Here is a 24383-nt window from a genome sequence, read left to right as displayed (position 1 = left end):
TTAATCATTAAAAACCAAAGATAAAGGAAAAAATTTTATAGAAAGTAAGGAAAAAGAAAATAAAAAGACACACAAATTTGGCTTTCCTTGGAATGTGAGCCAAATACACTACAGACAAGAAGAAAGGGGACGGAAGTGCTCACAATTCTCAAAGGTAAGCCAAGAATACTACATCCTTCAAAATTATCATTCAAGTATGAAGCTGAAATAAAGGTTTTCCAGGGCAAATAAAAGCAATGGCTTTAATCAGCATCAGAGATGCCATATAAGCACTGTTAAAGTGAGTTCTTCTGTAAGACAAGCAAAAAACGAAACACAAAATCCTGAGCAAAATGACAACAGGAGTAGAAAACCAGGTACGTGAACAAGAATATTGAGTCCACAACAATACACCAAAAAGGACGAAGAAATAGACAGAACAAGGATAGTTAAATGTCTCAGGAGGAACACCAGCTCATAAAATACTGAAGGCATAGTAATGTAAACAAAACCTCATGGGACCATTAACTGAAATCAAGAATAGAGGCTCACAGATGAAGAAACAATGAAATTTATCTAATCACTAGGGACATGCATCCAGATAGAACAGAAACAAATGGAGGGTGTGCGGGAAGACAGTGAGCGGCCATGGGGCTGCCTGAGCAGTCCCTACTCTGAGCAGAGGAGAGTGGGGGCGGAGAATGGGTGAATTACACAACTGGCTGGGGCTACAGATTCTAGATAAAAGGCCCCACCCCTGGCTGCAGCCATTGGAAGGCAGGCAGACCAGCACCATGGAGCTCAGCGTCCTCCTCCTCCTGGCTGTCCTCACGGGACTCCTGCTTCTGATGGCCAGGGGCCAGCCTAAGGCGTACAGACGCCTCCCACCAGGTCCTCGGCCTCTGCCCTTTTTGGGGAACCTTCTGCAGATGGATAGAAGAGGTCTTCTCAAATCCTTCCTGCAGGTGAGACATGATGGACGGGGCCTCAGGGGGCTCCGTGCCTTGGCACTTGGGAGTCACTCAGGAAGAGGGAGGCACCGTCCAGGCTCAGGAGTGGGGTGTGGAGGGTGGTGAGCAGGGCATGGGCATGAAGACTGGTGGGTGGTGGTCAGAGAACCAGAGGCACCCTGCTTGGCTGGCGGTGAGCAGGTGCTGTTCCTGGAGCAAACAAGTGGGTTTGGAGAGAAGGCCGGGTGTGTGCACTGGTGTAGTGTTTCACCGCTTTGCCACCTCTTTGCCACTTTCCTGGGTCCCTGCCTGCCAATGAAGAGCAGAAGGGGCAGTGGCACCAATCAAGTAAGGCTGTCCCCAGCTAACAAAGGAGAGCAAATCTGGCCAGGTGTCAGTGCCAGGACTGGGGGAGGAGGAGGGGCAGCAGGATGGCTCTCATGGGACATTGGCTGTGCTCTGCACCATGACTCTCCATGTAGAATTTCACTTTTTTTTTTTTTTAAAGATTTACTTATTTATGCATACAAGGACAGATATGTGGGGGATGAGAGGATTCACCAGAGACAAGAGCGGGGAACCAAACAGGCAGATCCACTGAAACACACTGCTGAGGGAGCAGTGGGAAAGACAGGAGAGGTCTGCTGCACCATGTGGGTGGCTCCCTGGCTGGCCAGGGGATAGAACTCGTGCTGCAGTGGCTGGGAATAGCTTCATAGGTTGCATCTTAACCCCTGCACCACCAGGGAAGTCCTCAACCATACTCTCTTATGAATAAAATATCGAGACTTCTTAAAGCTCTTCCAAGGACATTCAAAGACCCTCTGGGTGACCAAGAGCCTCCAGTATCATTGCATTTCTAAGCAGAACTGCAGTGGGGGGAGTGGGAGGGAGGAATGGAGGGTAGAGGAGAGGAGAAGAAAGGAGAGGAGAGGAGAGAGAAAGAGAGAAGGAGCGAGGAGGGGAGAGACTTGGGTGTGTGATGACATGATGGAATGGAATGGGTTGGCGAGAGTGGCAATTCTCCTACAAGCTCCCAAATATTTTTGGATGCAGGCAAACACAGGTTCATGTTCTAGATTCCACTCTTACTCATTGTGTCTCAGTTTCCTTTTATGTAAAATGAAATGTTGCTGAGACTGTGTGCCCATTAAGACTCTGTGAGGATTAATCAGGGTTGAGCAGAGGGCCTGGTGTATAGTAAGTGCTCATTAAATGCAGTTACTTTGATCCACTCTTTCATTTATTCAATCGTTCAATAATAACAGAGTAGATTCTGTTTGGGGAAAATTTCTAGGTGTTGGACAAGGCTTATAAACTAAAAGAAGGGAATATTAGGTATATAAGAGCTGTGAGTAAAATAAAGCAGGATGCTACCTCAGAGAGTAGTGGGAGTTCCTTTTGATTGAATGGGTAAAGAAAAGCTCAGTCTTGCTTTGATCGTGCGGAGAGATCCTGAGAGATGCAGGTGGAAGGCACTGGTTGAGGCAGGGATGCTGCAAGGAATCTGAAGTGGAGAGACTCTTAATGTGTGAGCGAGAACAGGGAGACTGGGTCTGAGTGAGTGGGATGAGAAGCAGAGGGGTGATATGTACCACAGTGGAGCAGTCTTATTTTCAGTGTGGAGGGAGCCTTGGGGGATGGAGCAAGCTAGGGATATTAATCACTTTCCATCAACGGGCGTACTCTGGCTTCAGAATGGAGTGGTCTGGGTGGCAAGATGATTATAGGGGACAGAGGAATGGAAGTAGGGAGACTAGTGAGATTTCCAGGGAGCAATAAGAAAAATTTTTAACAAAATTAACCCGTTCATGATTATAAGTCAACTACTTATTGCAATTAATATCAACCTAAAAAGCACACACTCCTAAGTACCCAGCTTAGTGAATGTCTCAAACGGGCATATTCAATTCAAGTAACTGACATTCAGAGAAGTAGCAACAGGGTCTATGCCTAAAATATTCCTCATGCCCCCTTCAAGTCACCACCGTCCCACTATCCAGAATCAGTCTCAAGTTATCTGCTTTTAAACTTTTTTTAAAAAGATTTATTTATTTATTTATACAAGCACTGAGTACAGTCAGAAGGTCCGAAGTACACTGCTGAAGGGAGAAGCGGGCGGCAGGAGAGGTCTGTGCGCCATGTGGGACCCTTCTCCTGTGGCCAGGGAGCAGCCGGGGATTGAACCGGCACTGCAATGGCTGTGGGCAGCCTGGCAACCCAGCGCTCAACCGCTGCGCCACCGGGGAGGCCCTAAACTTCTTATAAATAGGATTATGACGTATGGACAGTTTCGTGTCATTGCTGTCACTCAACAGTTACAACTGTGAATTTCAGTCATGATGTTAGGCATAGCAGTGGGTTTTCTTTTTCATTGCTGCGTAGTTGTCCACAGCATAAATACAGTACTATTTATTCTATATACTATTGCTGAACACATTATTGATAATATGTATATAACTCTTCTTGTTTATTTTTCTGTGGCTATATGTACAACTTTTTTTTTCAAGATTGATTTATTCATACAAGCACTGGGTACAGTCAGAAATGCGGGAGGGTGAGATAATTCACCCGAGCCAGAGTGGAGAGCAGAACAGGCAGACAGACGAAGTACACTGCTGAGGGGAGCAGCGGGCGGCACGAGGGGTATGTGCGACATGTGGGACCCTTGCCTGGCTGTTGGGAATTGAACAGGTGCTGCAGAGACTGCAGGCTGAGTCACTGAGTATACTTATGTTTGGCTTAAGTAAATGCAATCAGGCATCAAGTAACAATGGGATACATTCTGAGATTGTGTAGTTAGGAGATTTCATCATTGTGACAGCTCTATAGAGTGTAATTACAGAAGTCTAAGTGTAGAGGTTACTGTGCACATAAGTTCAATGGTACCACATATTCAGACCACTGTAATATGCTGCCCGATATTGACCCAAACTTCATCATGCGATGAATGACTATACTGCTGAGCAGTTTCCCAAGTGGTTGTGCTAATGTTATTACTTTTCAGCCTTCACTATCCCCCAGAAGCTTATCATTCTCCCTTCATTTCTACCAAGTAGGTGGCACAGGGATATTTTCCAGTGAATTTTCCAAGAGGTAGGTAACAGGTTGAGATTGGGCCATAAGAAGGATGAAACTTTAGTTCCAATGGCAGAGAGGTGTGACCAGACTCAAGGGTGTGGGCAACGTTGGTAGTAGAAATATTTAACGACATATACTGCTGAGGGCACTGATCATGCAGACTCGCCTTGATACATGGTTCATCCTTTAATGTCTGGCTCCTCTACAGGGAGAGGAAGCCGAGGTGGAACTACTGGGGTGGTGACTAATTTGTAAGTGTTCTAATGGTTTAACAGCTGGGATGGCCACAGAGATGCACTCTAACTAATACCAACCCTGGGTGTTGTGTGCTTGGCAGCTCCGAGACAAATATGGGGATGTCTTCATGGTGTACCTGGGGCCAAGGCCAGTGGTCATGCTATGTGGGGCAGAGGTCATACGGGAGGCCCTGGTGGACAATGCTGATGCCTTCTCTGGCCGAGGGAAAATTGCTGTGATTGATCCAATCTTCCAGGACTATGGTAAGAGGCCCAAGGGGCCCGAGAAGAGATGGGAGGGAAGAAGGGGCTAGAGAGGGTGAGTCTGAAAAGGCAGGAGCTGCAGTGGAGTGGATGCAGAACTGCCTTCTTCTTCTATAACCCACACCTCCTCTCCATCCCTCCTCCCAGGTGTGGTCTTTGCTAACGGGGAGCGTTGGAAAGCCCTTCGGCGATTCTCTCTGGCCACCTTGAGGGACTTCGGGATGGGAAAGCGGAGTGTGGAGGAGCGGATCCAGGAGGAGGCTCAGTGCCTGGTGAAGGAACTCCAGATGACCAAGGGTGAGGCCAGGGGGACCAGGTCAGAGAGAAAAAGAGTAACACCAAAGACAAGCAGAGCAATAGCAATGGAAACCAGAGGGATGAACTGGGCAGAGAAAGAGCTCCACAGGGAGAGAGACAACCCTAGAAACATCAGACAGAAGGATGCGGACACAGGGACTGGGGACAGATAGGGGTAGGAGGGAGCCAGAAGAACCAGGAGAGATACTGAGTTATTCTTGGCAAGAATAACCCCAAGACTAAACTTAGACATGAGCCCACCGTTTATTGGGTTCATGGAAACCAAGGCATGGATTGATCGTATCTGTCAAAGGTAGAAGTGGGTCTTAGATACAAGAGAGCAAATAGGGTCAAAGGAAAACAACAGACCTTTGAAAACAACCAGTTGAGCTTTCTTTTCTGGGGGTGACCTGCTGGTGAGCTGGCAGTGATCACAGAGGGCAGTTGGGGTATTTTGCTTTTGTGAAGACTGGCAAAGAAGCATCTCTGGTGGTCTTGCAGTCTCCTACGAGGGTGTTTATGAGACGCATAGTGACAGGGTCCTAGGCAGATATTGCCAGACATAGTTGTGGAGTCCGGGAGGGAAAAGTAGAGGGTGAATGTTGTGCAACCGATCCAGGCTGGGCAGGTTCCTTGTTGATCCGGGCAGATGAAAAGAGAATTTTGGAGCCTTCAGTATTCTACTATGCCTTTAATGCTGAATCAGGGAACCAGACACAGGCAGACCAGGAAGGGAGGTATCAGCTGAGGCCCCTAGTCTCAGAGTGACCTCGCCCTCTCTCGGGCTTCTCTCTAGCATTCTCTCTCTATCTCCATCTTGCAATGATCTCTTTGGGGCATCCCTACTGACAGGTATGTGCGCCCCTACCTGCTGGCTTCTAGGCATAGGCCCTGGGTGCCCATGTGTATACCACGCTCGTGCTTCTAAGTGCAACTTGCACCAACACGGTATCACGTGTGGGCAATGAGACTTGGGAGGAAAGCATGGGTGCTGGTGGCAGTGAGAAGGGGCCTGAGCACTCCACTTTCCCAATGATGAAGCGCAGGGAGCAACAGAGCAGATGTTCAGGGGGACTGCAGTGAAAGACAGGAAGACAGAGAACGGCAGAGATGGGGGAACAGGACAGACAGAGGAAGACACTAAGAGAGTAAGAGACAAAGGCATAGAGAAATTGAGGGGGAGAAAATTATAGACAGATGGAAAGAGAGGGACAGACGGGTGGGACCCGCTGCAGCCACCTGCAGGCTGAACTTCTGGGCTCATAGTCTCTCCCTGCAGAGCCAGGTCTGCACCCGAGGTGTACAGACTGACAGGTACAGGATTCTCAGACAACCCTCAGAGCAGAAAGACAACACGAAGGAGAGAGACAGAATGAGGGAGAGGGAGAGCAGAGTTTGAAAGTCTGTAGCTGTGATGGAGTTTGCCCTGACATGTGCCTGCCCTGTTCCCAAAGTCCAGCAGGGGTCGGGGTGGGGGGGTGGGCCAATGGTGCCCAAGTCTTACCCTCTGCAGATGGGCTGCCTGGTCTGACCCTGTCTCAGAGATGAGAGCTGGGTAACCCTGCTCAAACCGCTTAACCTTTCCACCCATCTATGTATCGGCCACAACAACAGAAGTGCACCTTCAGCCCTGGCTTGTGGTGAGGATAAAATGAAACACTGTGTATTATCCGACGGCCCTGGCACACGATACATTGTTCTTGCTCCCTTGATGAGCAAGGAGCCAGGGCGGGTGGCCATATAGCCTGGATGGCAGCCACAGGCTTCCCAGGTCTCTGCGCCTTGACTTGACCTCTCCCTCCTAGGAACCCTCCAGGACCCCACCTTCTTCTTCCATGCCATCACTGCCAACATCATCTGCTCCATTGTCTTTGGACAACGCTTTGAGTACAAAGACCCCGAGTTCCTGAGGCTGCTGGACCTGTTCTACAGATCCTTCGCGCTCATCAGCTCCTTCTCAGGCCAGGTTGGGGAGAGGCTGAGCGAGGGCGGGATGAGGTGCACATTCGGGGGTGGGGGGGGTGGGGGGTGGAAAGGGTCATCTGCTCTGAGTCCCCAGAAATACAGTGCCGAGGTGCTAGACAGGGAAAGACACAGATGGGCAAGAGAGACAGCGATGGATGCAGAAACCTGGAGGAGGGGAGAGATGGTGGGGGAGACTAAGAGAAAGAAAGGGGAGGGAGTGTCGGGGGTAGTGATAGAGGATCAGAGAGACTGAGGTGAGGGCTTAATAGAGAGAGAGGAGAGAAAGGAAGAGGAGAGGGAAAGAGATAAGACAGAGCAAAACCAACAAAAGACAGAGATAAAGGAATTCTCAGAGCCAGCACAGAGAAGGGTGAGAAAGAGCGTGAGCGAGCGCCCCCCTCTGGAACGTCCGTGCAGTGCAGGATTAAGCACCAGGAGGCAGCTCCTCCCTGTAACCTGCTCCTCAGCCCCAGGTGGACTCACAGCCCCTCTCTCCTCCACAGCTGTATGAGCTCTTCTCTGGCGTCATGAAGTACTTTCCTGGCACACACAGGAAAGTTTGGAGCCACCTGGAGGAAATCAATGCCTTCATTGGCCGTAGTGTGGAGAAGCACCGGGAAACCCTGGATCCCAATGCGCCCCGGGACTTCATAGACACCTACCTGCTCCGCATGGAAAATGTGAGGCTTGGGGGGGATAGGCATCGGGGGGAGGGAGGAAAGGATGGGGCGGGATAAGGGAGGGGGGAGGGGAGCAGAGGGAAGCAGAGAGGGTGGCAGGAGAGAACAGAAAAAGGGAGGGGAGATGCAAGGGGAACTGAGGGGGATAATCACCCTGAGGTGGAGAGACCACAAGGGCAGCCAAGAGGTCAATACAGAGATGGAAACCAGGTCAGACAGAGTGGAGAGGGACTGATGGAGACAGGCTGACTGGATGGCTGCAGCCAGGACAGAGAAAAGTCAAGGGTGTGAGCTGGTGCGGGGGTCTCGGACAAGGAGGGCGCCAGGGAGGGGAGAGAGCTCAGGCTCCAGGATCTCCTCACACAAACTCCACCTCTCTGCTCCCAGGAGAAGTCCGACCCCAACAGCGTGTTCCACCACAAGAACCTCATCATCACCACGCTCTCCCTCTTCTTCGCCGGCACAGAGACGACCAGCACCACCCTGCGTTATGGGTTCCTGCTCATGCTCAAATATCCCCACATCAGAGGTGGGGGTCAAGGACAATTATAGGAAGGGGTCTTCAGACCCCTTTTTGGGCAGCAGAAGTGGGGCCAGGGATTTCACACGAATGAGAGACTCAGCGGCCCCTCTTAGGCCAGCACTGCAGGAAGGAGGTCCCAACTCAGTCAGTTGTGCGGGTAGATGGATGAAGGAGGGATCCCTTGACTTGTCCCCCACTGTTTTCTCCCATCACTTTAAGATCAACTCATCCAACCTTCCATCCATTCACCCCTCCCTCCCTCTCCTCTGTCCAACTACCTATCCACCCATCCACTGACCTACCTGTCCTTTCATTTATTAGCTACTCTGTATATGCTGATTCTCAATCAGTGAGTCATCCACAGTTACACACTTTCATTCACTTATTTGGACTAAGTATTGCTCTACTGATCCACTGAAACAGTGACTCATTGAATGAACCTTTCCCATATATTTACTGGCTCATTCGTTAATTAAATCAGGAGTCCATCTGTCCTTTGAGCTGTGAGTTTAATCCTCCCATCCGTTTTTCACTTGTGCCTTCATCCATCTTTCTTTCATTCACCCACTGAACAATCCACTCAATTATTCACCGCACTTCAATTAAACCATCTATTCAGTTACTCCTCTCCCTACTCATTCCTTCCCTAGTTGTACAATCACATCCATTCATGGGATTGACTGACCAAGGTCACTCATTTATTGGTTTCTGGGCCATTAATTCATTAATGAGTCATTAATTTATTGGGATTAGTAACTCATCTGGATAAGTAAATCTGTGTATCTTTTGGTTGGTTGTTCTTCATTTCATCTATCTTTCCGTTTTTCAACTGGTCCAAGGATTTATTTATTTAAACACAGTTCTTGGGTCACTGTTTTATATATGTATATATATTTTTAAAATTTATTTTATTTTTATGCATACAAGAACTGGGGTCTAGGTGTGTGTGTAGCGGGAGGTGGGGGGAGGTAGAGGATTCACCAGAGACAGAGTAGAGAGCAGAACTGGCAGAGCTACTGAAATACACTGCTGAGGGGAGCAGCGGGTGACAGGAGAGGTCTACTGTGCCATGTGGGTAGCTCACTGGCCAGGGACTGGACTCACGCTGCAGTGGCTGGTGATAGTTTGATAGTGCTGAGACTTTATTTTTTTATTTTTTTTAAAGATTTATTTTTATTTATTTATACAAGCACTGGGTACAGTCAGAAGCGCGGGAGGGTGAGAGAATTCACCAGAGCCAGAGCGGGGAGCAGAGCAGGCAGAAGGACCGAAGCACACTGCTGAGGGGAGCAGCGGGCAGCAGGAGAGGTCTGCGCGCCATGTGGGACCCTCCTCCGGTGGCTGGGGAGCAGCCGGGGATCGAACCGGTGCTGCAGAGGCCGCGGGCAGCTTCGCAACCCAGCGCTCAACCACTGCGCCACCAGGGAGGCCCAGTGCTGAGACTTTAACCCTGCCCCACCAGGGAGGGCCCAGTCACTGTTATATTAACAGTTCATTTCCGGGTCTCCCTGGTGGTGCAAGGGGTTAAGCACAGCACTACAAAGTTATCTGTAGCCTCCACAACCTGAGTTTGATCCCTGGGCCTGGAAGCTGACCCACATGGCACAGCAGACCTCTCCTGTCTCCCTGCTGCTCCCCTCAGCAGTGTATTTCAGTCAGTCTGCCTGTTCAGTTCCCCTCTCTGTCTCTGATGAGTCCTCTCACTGCCCGCACCTCTGGCCTGTTCCCCAGTTCTTAGATGCACACATAAATCAATCTTTTAGAAAGATAGTTAATTTCTATTCATCAAGTTCATAGCCTCAGCTCTTCATCTGAAATTGTGTGTGTGTGTGTGTGTGTCTGTGTGTGTCCCTGTTCGCACAGTGAGAAAATCCATCCCATTCATTGTATTTCAAAGGGTGAGGTTTCTTGCTGCTGCGCTCATCCTTCCCCACCCTGGTTGCCCTAAAGGGGGTCAATGATCTAACCCTTTACTGTAGGTTTTCCGTGGCTTGAGAGCGCAGAGAATGCAGTGCTTTTGCTAAACTGTCTCTTGGAAATGAGACTCACAGGTCTCATTATTATGCGCAGAGAGGGTCCAAAAGGAGATTGACCGGGTGGTTGGCTCCAATCGCTCTCCAGTCTTCACGGACCGAGCCAACATGCCTTACACTGACGCAGTCATCCATGAGATTCAGAGATTCGGAGACCTCCTCCCCATCGGGGTGCCCCATATAGTCACCCAAGACACTCATTTCCGAGGGTACATCATCCCCAAGGTGAGCCCAGTTTGGTGTGAATCTCTAAAGTGACCTGTTACTAGTTTTCTGTTACTAGGGTTTGATATTTCAGGGGTAGCATGTGGGAGGAAATGGCAATATCTTTTGATCTTGCAACACTCCTCCAGGGCACTGAAGTATTTCCCATCCTGAACTCTGCTCTCAATGACCGGCGGTACTTTGAGAAACCAGAAACCTTCAACCCTGACCACTTTCTGGACGCCAGTGGGGCACTGAAGAAGTGCGACGCTTTTTTGCCCTTCTCCATAGGTAAGACGGCACACCCGGCCTCCCGGGACCAGTGTGCAGGTGCCAACCCCCCTTTGACACCCAAGAAGGGTCTGTGCTTCCTCAGCAGTTTCTGGGGGCGAAGATAACACATGGCCCAGGGGCCTGAGCCACAGCGCCTGCCCTGAGCTGAGGACACCCCGCCAGGGTGCACTCCTTGTGCTCACAAAACAGCTTAGAGCACGGGCAGCTTAGATAGGCTTGGGCTGAGGTCGCCCAGTAATTGCTGTGAAGGGCCAGGACTCTGATCATTATAAAGTCATATTGCAGTAAGTGTTCTCAAGGGGCTTTGGGAGCAAAGGGGAAGCTCTCTGGGCGGGTTGGAGGGAAAGATGAACAGGAGCACTGGCTGCTAAGTTAAAGACCTCAGGGGTGAGTTGGGTCAGCTGCTGCAAAGACCGTTCCCCACAGAGGAGCAGGGCCACCGCCTGCAGGTGGACAGAGCACGGCGCCCTGGACAGGCTCTGGGAGCACAGAGAGCCTGGGTGTGGGTACAGGCAGCACGAGGGTAAAGACTGGGCTGGGCGTGTGCAGATGCTCCGCCCCACCCCCCATTCTCCACCTTGACTCTTCCAGAGAAAACCCTGATGCTCAGGTGCTGGTCCTCTGGGGGAATGGGGTGCTCCAGCAACAAGCCCCTAATCCCGGGTTCCCTCTGTGACTGCAGGGCCCCGGGGCTGTGCTCCGCCCAGGGCACTGAGCACCTTAGTTCTTCTGAATTGAGCGCTGGGGCGTGAAGTGGCAGGAGGGTAACTCCCTGAGCACTCGTCCTGCCCTAAGGTTAGAGAGAAGCAGAGAAATAAGGACAGAGAGGGGCCTCCCTGGTGGCACAAGGAGTGAAGCACAGTACTCTGAAGCTATCTGCAGCCTCTGCAGCACGAGTTTGAGCCCCGGCCTGGGAGCTACCCCCATGGCACAGCAGACCTCTCCTGTCTCGCCCGCTGCTCCCCTCAGCAGTGTATTTCAGTCATTCGGCCTGTTCTGCTCCCCACTTTGTCTCTGGTGAATCCTCTCACTGTCCCCCTCCCCCAACACCTCTGGCCTCTATCCCAGTTCCTGCATGCATAAATAGATCTTTAAAACAAAAAGGAATAGGACCTCCCCTGGTGGCCCAGGCAGTTGAGCTTTGTGCTGTGAAGGTGTCAGCAGCCTCTGCAGTGCCGGTTCGATCCTGGCCAGCCAGCAAGGGTCCCACATGGCATGGCAGACCTCTCCTGCCGCGCCCACTGCTCCCCTCAGCAGTGTATTTCGTCAGTCTGCCTGTTCTGTTCCCTTCTCTGTCTCTGGTGAATCCTCTCACCCTCCTGCGAATCTGGTCTGTGCCCTGGTTCTTGTATAAATAAATAAATCTTGAAAAGAAAAACCAAAAATAAGGACACAGAGACGCAGACAAGGCTGGTGAGTGAGAAACCGAAAGAGGGACAAAGAGACACAGAGATGGAGACTTGGGAGACAGTGACTATGAGGAAACAGACGGAGAGAGAGAGAAGGGGAAGTGGTGAGAGGGAGAGGGAGGTTAAGGGAAATGAAGAGCGAGAGAGAGAGAAACAAAAGGAGACAGAAAATAGTGGCATAGGTGGAAGAACAGTGCAGGAGAGAAAAGACTGTTGAAGGGGTGGGGTGGGGGGACTGAGACTTTAGAAGGGTATGGCTCTCCCCCATCACTATCACAAAGCAAATACTATACCAGTAGGATCTTTGATAGACACCAGGTGTGAATCTAATTACAAATATTACATTCTTTAGCTCAAACAGCCTATGAGGTAGGCACAGAGATCCCTTACAAGGACAAGGACGTTCAAAATGTTAGGTGAGCATGAACACAGCCCTGGCATGTGTGAGCTGGCGCCCCCAGGCACGTCCAAGCTGAAGCAGGTGCTTCTACTCTGAGGGGCCCTGAACCCTGGGGGATCCTCACTGAGGCCACAGACTCCCGGAAACTGCTGCAGGGCACACCTGCCTGGCTTCAGAGGGCTTGGGAAACCCCCCAAGGCCCTCCAGGAACTGTGGCTGAAAGGTCAACCCCTTGCAGACCTGTGCAGTGGGCGGGGGGGCTGGGCTTCGGGCTGAGACGGGCACAGGACGGGCAGCTGCCTCCTGCCCACGCGGGATTCTTTGTGCCCACAGGGAAGCGCATTTGTCTCGGCGAGGGCATCGCTCGCACAGAGTTATTCCTCTTCTTCACCACCATCCTCCAGAACTTCAACGTGGACAGCTCTGTGGCCCCTGAGGACATCGACCTCACACCCATGGAGTGTGGTGTGGGCAAACTGCCCCCGGCTTATCGGATCCGCTTCCTGCCCCGCTAAGGGAGCTGGGGCAGGGAGGTCTAGGATTCTGGGTTCCTCACGTGTCCCACCTCTGCAGAAAATGCCTCTGAGTCTCTCCAGGTCTTCCTTCCTCTCAGAGGCCTGCAGGAAGCCAGTGTCCTTCTCCCTCCCTGGTGGCCTCCTCCATGGGGCATCCTTTCTGTAGTCTCCCCTCTCCCGTCATGCTGCAGTTCCCCAGAGGCTCGAGACATGTTGCTGCTAGAATTCCAGGAATGGTGTCTGTACAGACCAAGGGTTACAGGGAAACACGGCTCAGGCTCTCTGAGGTTCTGCCTCCCAGGCCACGGCTCATCTAGAGCGACCGCTCCTTCCCAAGAACCATCACGCTTCCTTTATCAACTGTAGGGGCTCCAGGAACTGCTCAGAGCTGATGCCTCTTGAATCATCCTAACAGCCCTGTGTGTGTGTGTGTGTGTGTGTGTGTGTGTGCGCGCGCGCGCGCGCACACGCGTGTGTTGATTAGGCCTACTTTGCAGATGTATAAACAAACAGAGGCTGGGTGGGGACCTCAGTCGTCGGAGGTCACATGGCTAATGTGGGAGGAGCAAGATGCACAGTCGGCCTGGCTCCAGACAGAACTCAGTTTCCTCACTGACTTCCCGTTCCCCAGAAATTTTTGAATTCAGGTGGAATTCACATAAATACCATAAAACTTTAGCATCGTATGGTGCATAGATTAGAGGCATTTACTTCTTGCTGTTGTGCCATCACCACTACCTAGTTCCAAAGCAAGCTCTACCCGCTTCTAGTCACTCCCCACTCCCTCTTCCCCTCACCCCTGGCAAACACCACCTGTGTTCTGTCTCCATGGATGGCCTCTTTGGGATATCTCCTATAAATGGAATCTCATACCACATGCGACCTTTTGTGTCTGGTTCTTTCAGTTAGCCAATGGACTGAAAAATCGTTCAAGAGTCATACAGGTTCTAGGGCGCAGTTTTCCCCCTTTGGTTGTCCTCACTATTGTCATTTTTGCTCCCGGTTCCTTCAGTTCTTCAGTTCCAAGGAAGCTTCTCCTTAGCCCAGGCCTCCGGAGACCGTGTGATTCACAACTGATGCCTCGGGCTCCCAGCTATTCCCAACAACCTCCTCAGCCCTGACACCCTGGGTCAGGGGGTGCGCGGTTTCACCTGAGACCCATGTACTGTGAGGTTACTTAGTGACATCTGTAAAAGCGGAGAATTTCTCTTCCCCTCAGTGCAGCTCCATGGAGGCCCCACTGCCTTCCTAACCCCCTCATCTCAGCGCAGGAGCTTGTGTGGCTCATGATGGGTGATCAAAGTAGTTACCAAGGAAAAATGAAGGACTGAGCAAGTGATTCAATCAGCTGGGCCCCCATGGAGCTTAACATCCCCCAGCAGACATGTCTCCAGCTCTCTCTTCTGATGCCCAGAATAATCTGTGTTCCCAGTGGGCACATGATGCCCCTGTTCTGCTTGTCAGTGACTCAGTTTCTCATGCTGCAACGCCACCCTTTGACACCACTGATAACAGCCATCCTCAGGGGCAACCTCTGGGCCAGAGTCCTCATGCTCCACCAGCTGTTGGTATGGCCCTTCCTTGAGGCAAGTCTTAAAATCTCATTTTGAAAGCTCCTTTGAGATCGGACAGTGAGATGTTGGACATGCTGTTCTCTACAGAATGTTTGGGTTCCCTGTTGCTTGGAAATTACCAGTTCTGCCAGGGTAAGAGTCTTAGAAACTCTTCACCAGCAGTCACAGAAATAAAACGACAAACAATAGAGGGCCAACTATTGAAGAGGGGGACATCAGGATAGTAGCAAGTACAGTCAGGTTCTTTCTTTTTTCTTTTTTTTTAAAGATTTATTTTATTTATATGCGCATATAAGAACTGGGGTATAGGCCGGAGGTGTGGGGGGTGAGAGGATTCACCAGAGACAGAGTGGGGAACAGAACAGGCGAACTGACTGAAATCCTCTGCTAAGAGGAGCAGTGGGTGAGATAGGAGAGGTCTGCTGGCTGGGGATCAAACTCATGCTGCAGTGGCTGGCGACAGCTTGATAGCGCTGAGACTTTAACCCCTGCGCCACCAGGGAGGTTCTTAGTGGTCCTCCTCCTCATTCTCCTTGGTCTAGTGCTACTCTGAGGCCACCTTTCAGGGGCTGCCTTCCTTCTGGACTCTGTCCTCTCTCTTCCCTGGGGAACATTTTGCAAATAGAACACAAGGGCTTTCTCAAGTTCATCCAGGTGGTGAGGTGGGGTGGGGCAAAGGGGTGAAAAGCAGAAGGTGGGTGGTGGTGAAACAGGTCCAAGACAGCAAAGCAGAATCAAAGTCTGTAGGGGACTTGGCAGAACAGCTTGGGCTCATCTTCCAGTCAAAACCTGGCCGAATATGCTCCCTAGAGAAGCAGAGAAATAAGGACAGAGAGGGGCCTCCCTGGTGGCACAAGGAGTGAAGCACAGTACTCTGAAGCTATCTGCAGCCTCTGCAGCACGAATTTGAGCCCCGGCCTGGGAGCTACCCCCATGGCATTCCTATGAGAAGGAGTGGAGGGAATGTAGTCTGGAGGGAGAGCCTCTGAGAGACCTGAGGTTTGATGCTGTGGTGCTGAAGGGGTTGGGAGGGAGCTGGTTGTCCAGGTCTCTGCAATTCCTTCATCATTATCATTATTTTTAAGAAAACTGAAGTAGACTGGATACCAAGATTTGATAATTGCATATATTACAAAATGAGCGCAGTAAGTATAGTTATCATAGCTCACCACGCAGTGGCATTTTCAACTTTCTTGAAAAGTGTTGTTATTATTATTATTGGCTGTAGTTGGCCGCCGTGTGTCACGTTCCCGTTAATGATTTTTTTTTTTTTTAAAGTTTTTTTTTTTTTAAGATTTATTTTTATTTATTTATTTATACACGCACTGGGTACAGTCAGAAGCGCGGGAGGGTGAGAGAATTCACCAGAGCCAGAGCGGGGAGCAGAGCAGGCAGAAGGACCGAAGGACACTGCTGAGGGGAGCAGCGGGCGGCAGGAGAGGTCTGCGCACCATGTGGGACCCTCCTCCGGTGGCCGGGGAGCAGCCGGGGATCGAACCGGCGCTGCAGAGGCTGCGGGCAGCTTCGCAACCCAGCGCTCAACCGCTGCGCTACCGGGGAGGCCCTAATGATTTCTTTTATGACAGGTGATTTTTAGCTCCTGATCCTCTTCACCCAGTTCCCTCCCTTTGTTCTCCTCTTCTTTCCTCTCTGGCAACCACCAGTCTGTTCTCTGTTTCAAGAGTCTTGGTGTTGTTTGGTTTAGTCTTTTTTTTTTTTTTTTTTTTTGCATTTTAGGTTCCACATAGGAGTGAAGTCATACGGTATTTGTCTTTCTCTATCTGATATGGCTCAGCATAATAGGCCAAAAAAACCCTACCCCTGAGCTTACATTGATTTCCTCCCAGTCCACAAAAACCTGTGACTGTACTTGTGAAAAACATTCCACGGACAAGGCAGATGTTAGCCTGATAGGTAGCCTGTAACCTGTTGCCTCTTATGATCAGATCCAATAAAAATAAGGTCCCTCTACTTCTAAAACATCAGTGCTGTGAAATGGATAGACAAAAAAGAAAAATGTTAGCAGAGAAAATCCTTCAAAATTACCCCAGAGCAGGCCTCCCCTGGTGGCGCAGCGGTTGAGCGCTGCTGGGCTGCGAGGCTGCCCGAAGTCTCTGCAGTGCTGGTTCGGTCCCCGGCTGCCGGCAAGGGTCCCACATGGCGCGCAAACCTCTCCTGCCACCCGCTGCTCCCCTCAGCAGTGTATTTCATCAGTCTGCCTGTTCTGTTCCCCACTCTAGCTCTGGTGAACTCTCTCACCCTCCCACGTTTCTGACTGTATCCGGTGCTTGCATAAATAAATAAATAAATAAATAAATAAATAAATAAATAAATAAATAAATCTTTAAAAAAAATAAAATTACCCCAGAGGGGCCTTCCTGGTGGCACAAGGGGTTAAGTCTCAGCACTATGAAGCTATCCGCAGCCACTGCAGCACGAGTTTGATCCCTGGCCAGGGAGCTACCCACATGGCGCAGACAACCTCTCCTGCCTCTCCTGCTGCTCCCCTCTGCAGTGTATTTTGGTCAATTCACCTGTTCTGCTCCTCACTCTGTCTCTGGGGAATCCTCTCACTCCCTGCACCTCTGGCCTACACCCCAGCTCTTGTATGCATAAATAAATAAATCTTTAAAGAAAAAAAAAGGATCCTTGTGATCATGTCATTGGCTCACTTGGATAATCTAGGGTAATATTCTAATCTGATGATCCTTCACTCAATCACATCTAAAAAGTCCATTCTAACAGGCACATACACACACGCACGCATGCACACACCCGCACAGAGCATACCAACCAGTAGTGAATACATATACTCTGAAGGGCACGGAACCATGTGGAATCTAACAGAAGCCGCAAATGCTCTTCTGCCCTGTCTATGGCAGCTCCACCTGAAGACTGGTGTGTGTTTTCAGAAGGCTTGGGAAGCCTCTAAAAGTTCCCCTGGAGTTGCAGCTTAAAGGTCAACCCCAGGCAAATCTGTTGCAAACAACTTAGATCTCTTGGCTGTGGGGCAACACAGGACAAAGGGTATTTCTTCTGCCCACATTGCTTTTCTTTTTGCCACAGGGAAGCTTATTTGTCTAGGCAAAGGCATTGCCCACATCACGTTATTCCTCCTTCATCTTCCAGAACTTCACATGTGGCCCCCAAGGACATCAACTTACAGCTATAGAATTTGGTGTGGGAACTTCCCCAGAAGTACCAGATTCACTTCCCATCCAACTAAGGGGCCCCAGGGAAGTATTTCAAAAGACTCTGGGGTCATTACTTGTCCCCAGCTCTGAAAAAAGTAGCCTCTACTTTCTCCATGTTTTCCTTCCTCTGAGAGACCTGCAGTGTCCTCTTTCCTTGGTTATTACCTCCAAAGGGAAGTCTTTTCTGCAGTCTTATCTCTTCTATCAGGCTGCAGCCATGGAAAGACTCAAGAAAGCCTTCACAGTGGAGCTCCAGGAGTGATGCTCATGTACAGACTAAAGATTAAAAGGGTACCGATGCTCAGGTTCTCATAGCAGTTCTGCCTCCCAAGCCATACTGCACTCTGTGTGACTTCTTCAGAATCCATTTATCACCTCTGGGTGCTCTATTATCATGCAGGGGTGATCCTCCCCTGAATTCTCCTCCCAACCGCCCTGTGTGTGTGGGGTGCAATGATCATGCCCATTTTGCAGATGTATAAGCAGAGTCTGGACCAGAGTGTTAGTTCTTGGACGTCACATAGTTCGTGAGGGACGAGTAAGATACGGTCTGCCTGTCTGGCTCCAGAACTCAATTTCTTCACCCTTGTTTCCCACCAGCCCCATACACATATCTTTTCATTTTTTTAATGTTTAACTGCAATTTTTTTTAAATTTATTTTTAGATTTATTTATTTATACAAGCACTGGGTACATTCAGAAGCACAGAAAGGTGAGAGAATTCACCAGAGCCAGAGCAGGGAGCAGAACAGGCAGAAGGACCGAAGGACACTGCTGAGGGGAGCAGCGGGCGGCAGGAGAGGTCTGCACACCATGTGGGACCCTCGCCCAGCGGCCGGGGATCGAACCAGCACTGCAGAGGTTGCGGGCTGCCTCGCAACCCAGTGCTCAACCGCTGAGCCACTGGGGAGGTTTTTTTTTTTTTTTAATATTAAATTTTATTTTTATATTCCCCCATACAATTGCAAACGCCCCATTCTGACCCCAATCCTTCCCCTCCCGCCCCCCACCCCCCAAAAAGTGTCTCTGGTTCATAGTTGTTTGTTGATTTTGATTTTCACTTTCTTATAGTTATTCATTTTCCTGGTCCCTTATTTAAGTTTTCTAGATCCCTGCTATGGGTGAGACCATCCGGTATTTTCCTTTTTCTTTCTGGCTTATTTCTCTGAGCATGATCCCTTCCAGCGCCATCCATGTTGCTGCAAATGGCATGTGTTCATCTTTTTTGAATGCTGAGTAATATTCCATTGTGTATATGTACCACATCTTCTTGATCCAGTCATCTATTTTGGGGCATTTGGGTTGTTTCCAAAGCTTAGCTATTGTAAATTGTGCTGCTATAAACATAGGGGTGCAGGTGCTCTTTGGAATTGATGTTTCTGTGTCCTGTGGGTAAATACCTAGGAGTGGAATTGCTGGATCCTATGGAAGCTCTATGTTTAGTAGGTCCAGAAATCTCCACACAGCTCTCCATAGTGGTTGGACCAGTTTGCACTCCCACCAACAGTGCAGGAGAGTTCCTTTGTCTCCACATCCTCGCCAACATTTGTTGTTGCTAGTTCTTTTAATATGTGCCATTCTCACTGGTGTAAGATGGTATCTCAAGGTAGTTTTGATTTGCATTTCCCTGATTACAAGTGATGTTGAACATTTTTTCATATGCCTGTTGGCCATTTGCATTTCCTCTTCAGAGAAGTTTCTTTTTAGCTCTTCTGCCCATTTTTTTTTTAAATAATAAATTTTATTGTTATATTCCCCATACAATTGCAGCCCTCCCATTCTGCCTATTTTTTGACAGGATTATTTCTTTGTTGTTGTTGAGTCTCATCAGCTCTTTGCAGATTTTTGTGATCAGTCCTTTATCATTAGTGTTGGGTGCAAAAATGTTCTCCCAGTCGGTGGGGTTTCTCTTTGTTTTTGTTATTGTCTCTTTTGCTGTGCAGAAGCTCTTTAATTTGATGTAGTCCCAGCTGTTTATCTTTGCCTTCACTATCACTGCTTTGGGTGATGTGTCTGTGAAGATGTCTTTGATGTGCATATCACGTAGTGTTTCGCCTATATTTCCTTCTATGTATTTTATGGTTTCAGGTCTTATGTCTAGTTCTTTAATCCATTTTGAGTTGATTTTTGTGTATGGTGTGAGGTAGTGGTCAAGCTTCATTCTTTTGCATGTATGACTTTTTTTCTTACATCGTTGTAGTCCCCATAGTTCTCCCGCCACAGTGTCACCCGTGAACCATCACCATAGTCCTTTGCATTCATCCCTCTTCTGTTCTGCCCCCTCACTCCCTATATACTTTTAAAATTAAGATGAAATTCATATAAAATTAAAGATTTATTTATTTATACATACAAGAACTGAGGTACAGGCCAGAGTTGTGTGGGGGGGGGGCGGTGAGGGGATTCACCAGAGGCAGAGTGGGAAGCAGAACAGGCAGACTGACTGAAATACACTGCTGAGGGAAGCAGTGGCTGAGACAGGTGAGGTCTGCTGCGCCATGTGCGTCAGCTCCCTGGCTGGGGATCAAATACCTGCTGCAGAGGCTGTGGATGGCTTAAGTATGCTGAGACTTGACCCCCTGAGACACCAGGGAGGCTCTTGATGTATGTCTTAACATACAGGAGAGCACCCCTCTACCCCCAGCCACTGGAAATATCCTATCAACTGTTTGCTTTCCCTACAGTTCTTTGGATCCATATCTTCCTTATCACTTCCAAGTCTATCTGTATTGCAAGTTAAGTTTATGATTAGGAAATAAACAATAAGCAACAAACAATACTTTATGAGGAAAAATGAATGGCTAAATAGCCAATCCCCAACCCACTCAACATGGAGCCAGTCATACGCCATTAGACCATAGTTCCTCATTTACCTCACTTTCTTCTGATGCCAAGAATCACCCTTCAGTGAACCCAGAATTCCTCAATTCCAATAATTTGCATTCGTCTCCTGAGATAACACCACCCTTTGATAACACTGACTGAGAGCCAGCCTCACAGTGCAACCACCCAAACCCAGCCTCCTCACACTTTCCCAGCTAGTAACACCACCTTTCCTTGAGGGAGGAGCTCTCCATCTGAGGTGAAAATTCACTGAGACCTCTTCTTGGGCCCGAGCTTGAAATGTTCAACTTTTAGCCTCTGTTGCAAGTGCCAATTTTAGGCTCCCTGTTGTCTCTGGAGAGTTACCAGGAGTTCTGCCAAGGCAAATTGCTGGAAGCCCTCTACCATTAATCACAGCAATAAAACAACACCTCTGAGAGCCTACCCTTAAGAGAGACAGCAGAGCACACACTGGCACAGTGAGACTGAGATGTTCTCGGCCATCCTGCTCCTCATCGTCCTCCTTGGTCTCTTGCTACTCTGGGGCCAACCTAAACCCAGGGGCCGCCTTCCACCTGGGCCCTGGCCTCTGCCCTTCCTGGGAAATGTTTTGCATGTGGACCCCAAGGGGTTTCTCAAGTCGTTCCAGGCGGTGAGATGGGTGGGGCAAGGGGATGGAAAACAGGAGGTGGGGGGCTGGAAATGGGTCCAAAGCAGCAAAGCAGTTGGGGAGCAACTTGTTCAAGTTCTCCATGTCTCTGGCTATTGACTCTTTGTCTTATGTTAGATCTGATTATCTCTTCACCCATCAGTATGTAGTCTTTTCATGTAGTTGATAGTTGCCTTCACAGGGAAGATGATGTTTAGTTCCATGCGGTCCATTTTTTATTGTCTTGTTTGCCTTGCCAAAATAGACCTGCTCCCCCTCCACCCCGAAAATGACTAAGACCAATGTCAAGGGATTTACTGTCTATCGTTTCTTCTAGGTGCTTTATGGCTGCAGGTCTGACATTGAAGAGTTTAACCCAGTTTGAGTTAATTTTGGTGTGATGTAAGGTAGTGGTCCAGTTTTGTTCCTGTGCGCGTGGCATTCCAGTTTCAGATGCCATCTATTGAAGAGACTGTCCTTTCCCCGTTGTGTCTCCTTAACTCCTTAGTCTGAAATTAACGGATCATTTCTGTGTGTTTATTTCTGGGCTCTGTGTTCCACACACCTATAGCTCTGTTTTTGTTTTTGTTTTTTTTTTTAAAGATTTATTTATTTATTTATACAAGCACTGGGTACAGTCAGAAGTGCGGGAGGATGAGAGAATTCACCAGAGCCAGAGCGGGGAGCAGAGCAGGCAGAAGGACCGAAGTACAATGCTGAGGGGAGCAGCGGGCGGCAGGAGAGGTCTGCGCGCCTTGTGGGACCTTCCTCCGGTGGCTGGGGAGCAGCCGGGGATTGAACCGGTGCCGTGGAAGCTTACGGGCAGCTTCGCAACCCTGCGCTCAACCGCTGCGCTACCAGGGAGACCCTATAGCTCTGTTTTTATACCAATGTCAATTATACTGATGACAGTAAGTCTGTAATATGGTTTGAAACTGTACAGGGCAAGCCCAATGTGAAAGGGGTTGGCCTGAATGTGGGTCCTCACCTGCGCTTAAAAGGACTTACAATGAGACTCAAGTGCAGGCACACACAAAAAGGTTAATAAGGGCTTATTTACAAAAAGGGAGAGTTGGGGCCTCGCTGGTGGCGCAGGGGTTAAGTCTCAGTGCTATCAAGCTATCACCAGCCACTGCAGCCTGAGTTCAATCCCCAGCCAGGGAGGTGACCCACAAGGCACAGCAGACCTCTCCTGTCTCCCCGCTGCTCCCCTCAGCAGTGTATTTCAGTAGATCTGTCTGTTCTGCTCCCCACTCTGTCTCTCGTGAATCCTCTTGACCTCCGCACCTCTGGCCTAGACCTCAGTTCTTATATGAATAAATACATCTTAAAAAATCGGGGGGAAGGGGATGAAGAGAGGAATAACCGGGAGCAAGACTAATTGGTGAATGCGTCCTACCAGTTCCATTGAGCTGGGACCCCAATAGTATGCAGAAGGCTGGCGAAAAACCAAGAGACCCCCACGGCCCATGTCTGGGTCTATACCAAGCCTGGCTGCTTAATTCTACCCTTAGTTCCCAGCAATCCTCTCTTCAGTGGTGATGACATTATGGGGTTTGCAGTCCTTAGTCTCTTGAATCTCTTTGGCCTGGGATGGGGGTGAATCCATAAAACCTGAGTTTGTGGAGTTCCTTCAGGACATCCTCTCCCTGCAACAAAAGCAGGGAGCATTATGCTTTCAGTCTTGTTTTCACTCTCAGTATTGCTTTGACTTTGGGATCTCTTGTGGTTCCATTCAAATATTAGATTTGTCTTTTTCTATTTCTGTGGAAAATGCCAGACTTTTGACAGGCACTGATTCTGTATATTCCTTTGGGTGATATGGAGCTATATAATACTAAGTCTTCCAAATCACATGCACGGAGTATCTTTCCATTTTATTTGTGTCTTCTTTAATTTCTATCAATAATATCACTTGGGTCTCCCTGGTGGCAAAAGGGGTTAAGTCTCAGCACTATCAAGCTATCCCCAGTCACTGCAGCATGAGTTTGATCCCTGGCCAGGGAGGTGAGCCCATGGCACAGCAGACCTCTCCTGTCTTGTCCACTGCTCCCCTCAGCAGTGTATTTCAGTTGATCTGCCTGTTCTGTTCCCCACTCTGTCTCTGGTGAATCTGCTCACACCCCCAACTCTGGCCTACACCCCAGTTCTTGTATGCATAAATAAAATAAATCTTAAAAAAAACAGTATCTCAGGTATTTTACCTCCTTATTTAAACTTATTAGCAGGTAGTTTATTCTTTTTCATGATTGTCATTGGGGTTGCTTTTGTAATTTCTCTATTAGTGCATTATAAGTGATAGGATTGCAAGCTCCTTTGACTAATGATTTTGTAAACTGCAACTTTACTAAGTTGATTAATTCTAATAGTCTCTTGGGTTTTCTTTGCAAACAGGGACAATTTTACTCTTCCTGCTCTCATTTCGATGCTTTTACCTTTTTTAATCTTTCATGATTTTATATCTTTTTCTTATCTTACTGCTCTGGCAAGGACTTTCCATACTGGTTATATGAAAGTGAGGATGGCAGGCATCCTTAGTATTGTTCCTGATCCTAGAGGAAAGACTTTGTTTTTCACCATTGAGTATAATATTAGCTGTGGGATTGTCATCCATGACCTTTATACGTTGACCGTACATTCTTGCCATACCCACTTTGTTGAGATCTTTTATTATAAATGCATGTTAATTTTGTGAAATGCTTTTAGTGTATCTGTTGAGATGATCATGTGAGTTTATCACCTTCATTTGTTAAGGTGGTAGATGTGCTGATTGAGTTACATATGTCGAGCCGTTCTTGTGTTCCTGAAATAAATCCCACACGATCACGACATATGACCTTTTTAATACATTCTTGAACTCAGTTTGCTAATACTGTATCGTATTTTGCAACTACATTCAGCTTGACCTGTGATATTATTTTTCTTGCGTGTGGTACCTTATCTGATTTTGAATCGTGGTAATCTGACCTTGTAGAATGCCTTTGGAAGCTTTCTTTCTTCCAGTTGTTTGAAGAATTGAAGAAAGACAGGTATGTTTTCTTTGAGATTTTGGTAAGATGACTAATGAAGCAGTCTTGTCCTGGCTTTTGTTTTTGGGAGGTTTTTTTTTTATTATTACCATTTCAATCTCCATATTACTAATTATTCCACTGAGATGTTCTCTTTCCTCACATTTCATTCTGTCGGCACATCTTAAAAACTAAAACTAGGAGGGTTTTTAGGAGAGCCCAGAGCAGGGCACATATGGGAAACTTGGAGGGATTCCTAGAGTTCAAATTCCTGTTACCTGATTACAAATTCCTTTTATCTGATT

General features: G+C 48.7%; 3 protein-coding genes across 8 annotated transcripts in view; 2 read left to right on the top strand and 1 right to left on the bottom strand.

Moving 5' to 3' along the window:
• LOC119248645 (cytochrome P450 2G1-like) overlaps positions 1-24383 on the bottom strand; it is a 343966-nt gene that overhangs the window by 48788 nt on the left and 270795 nt on the right. The window lies entirely within an intron of this gene.
• On the top strand, positions 766-13241 carry LOC119249343 (cytochrome P450 2B11-like). The gene is made up of 9 exons (XM_037516617.2): positions 766-944; positions 4348-4510; positions 4658-4807; positions 6613-6773; positions 7276-7452; positions 7840-7981; positions 10046-10233; positions 10362-10503; positions 12649-13241. Exons 1-9 carry the CDS (start codon positions 774-776, stop codon positions 12828-12830), a joined length of 1476 nt encoding a protein of 491 aa, XP_037372514.1. The 5' UTR covers positions 766-773; the 3' UTR covers positions 12831-13241.
• The window catches only part of LOC119248644 (cytochrome P450 2B4-like), a 15188-nt gene continuing 11716 nt past the window's right edge, over positions 20912-24383 (top strand). Inside the window, exon 1 of the mRNA XM_037515518.1 lies at positions 20912-21073. Within this exon, the coding sequence (XP_037371415.1) occupies positions 20912-21073 (162 nt within the window). The remainder of the gene's footprint in view (positions 21074-24383) is intronic.

This window comes from Talpa occidentalis, unplaced genomic scaffold, assembly GCF_014898055.3.
Source record: "Talpa occidentalis isolate TD23 unplaced genomic scaffold, MPIMG_talOcc4v2.1 talOcc4.17, whole genome shotgun sequence".
NCBI classification, from domain to species: domain Eukaryota; kingdom Metazoa; phylum Chordata; class Mammalia; order Eulipotyphla; family Talpidae; genus Talpa; species Talpa occidentalis.
The sequence above is the reverse complement of the archived record's forward strand: the minus strand, read 5'-3'. Positions and strand labels throughout refer to the sequence as shown.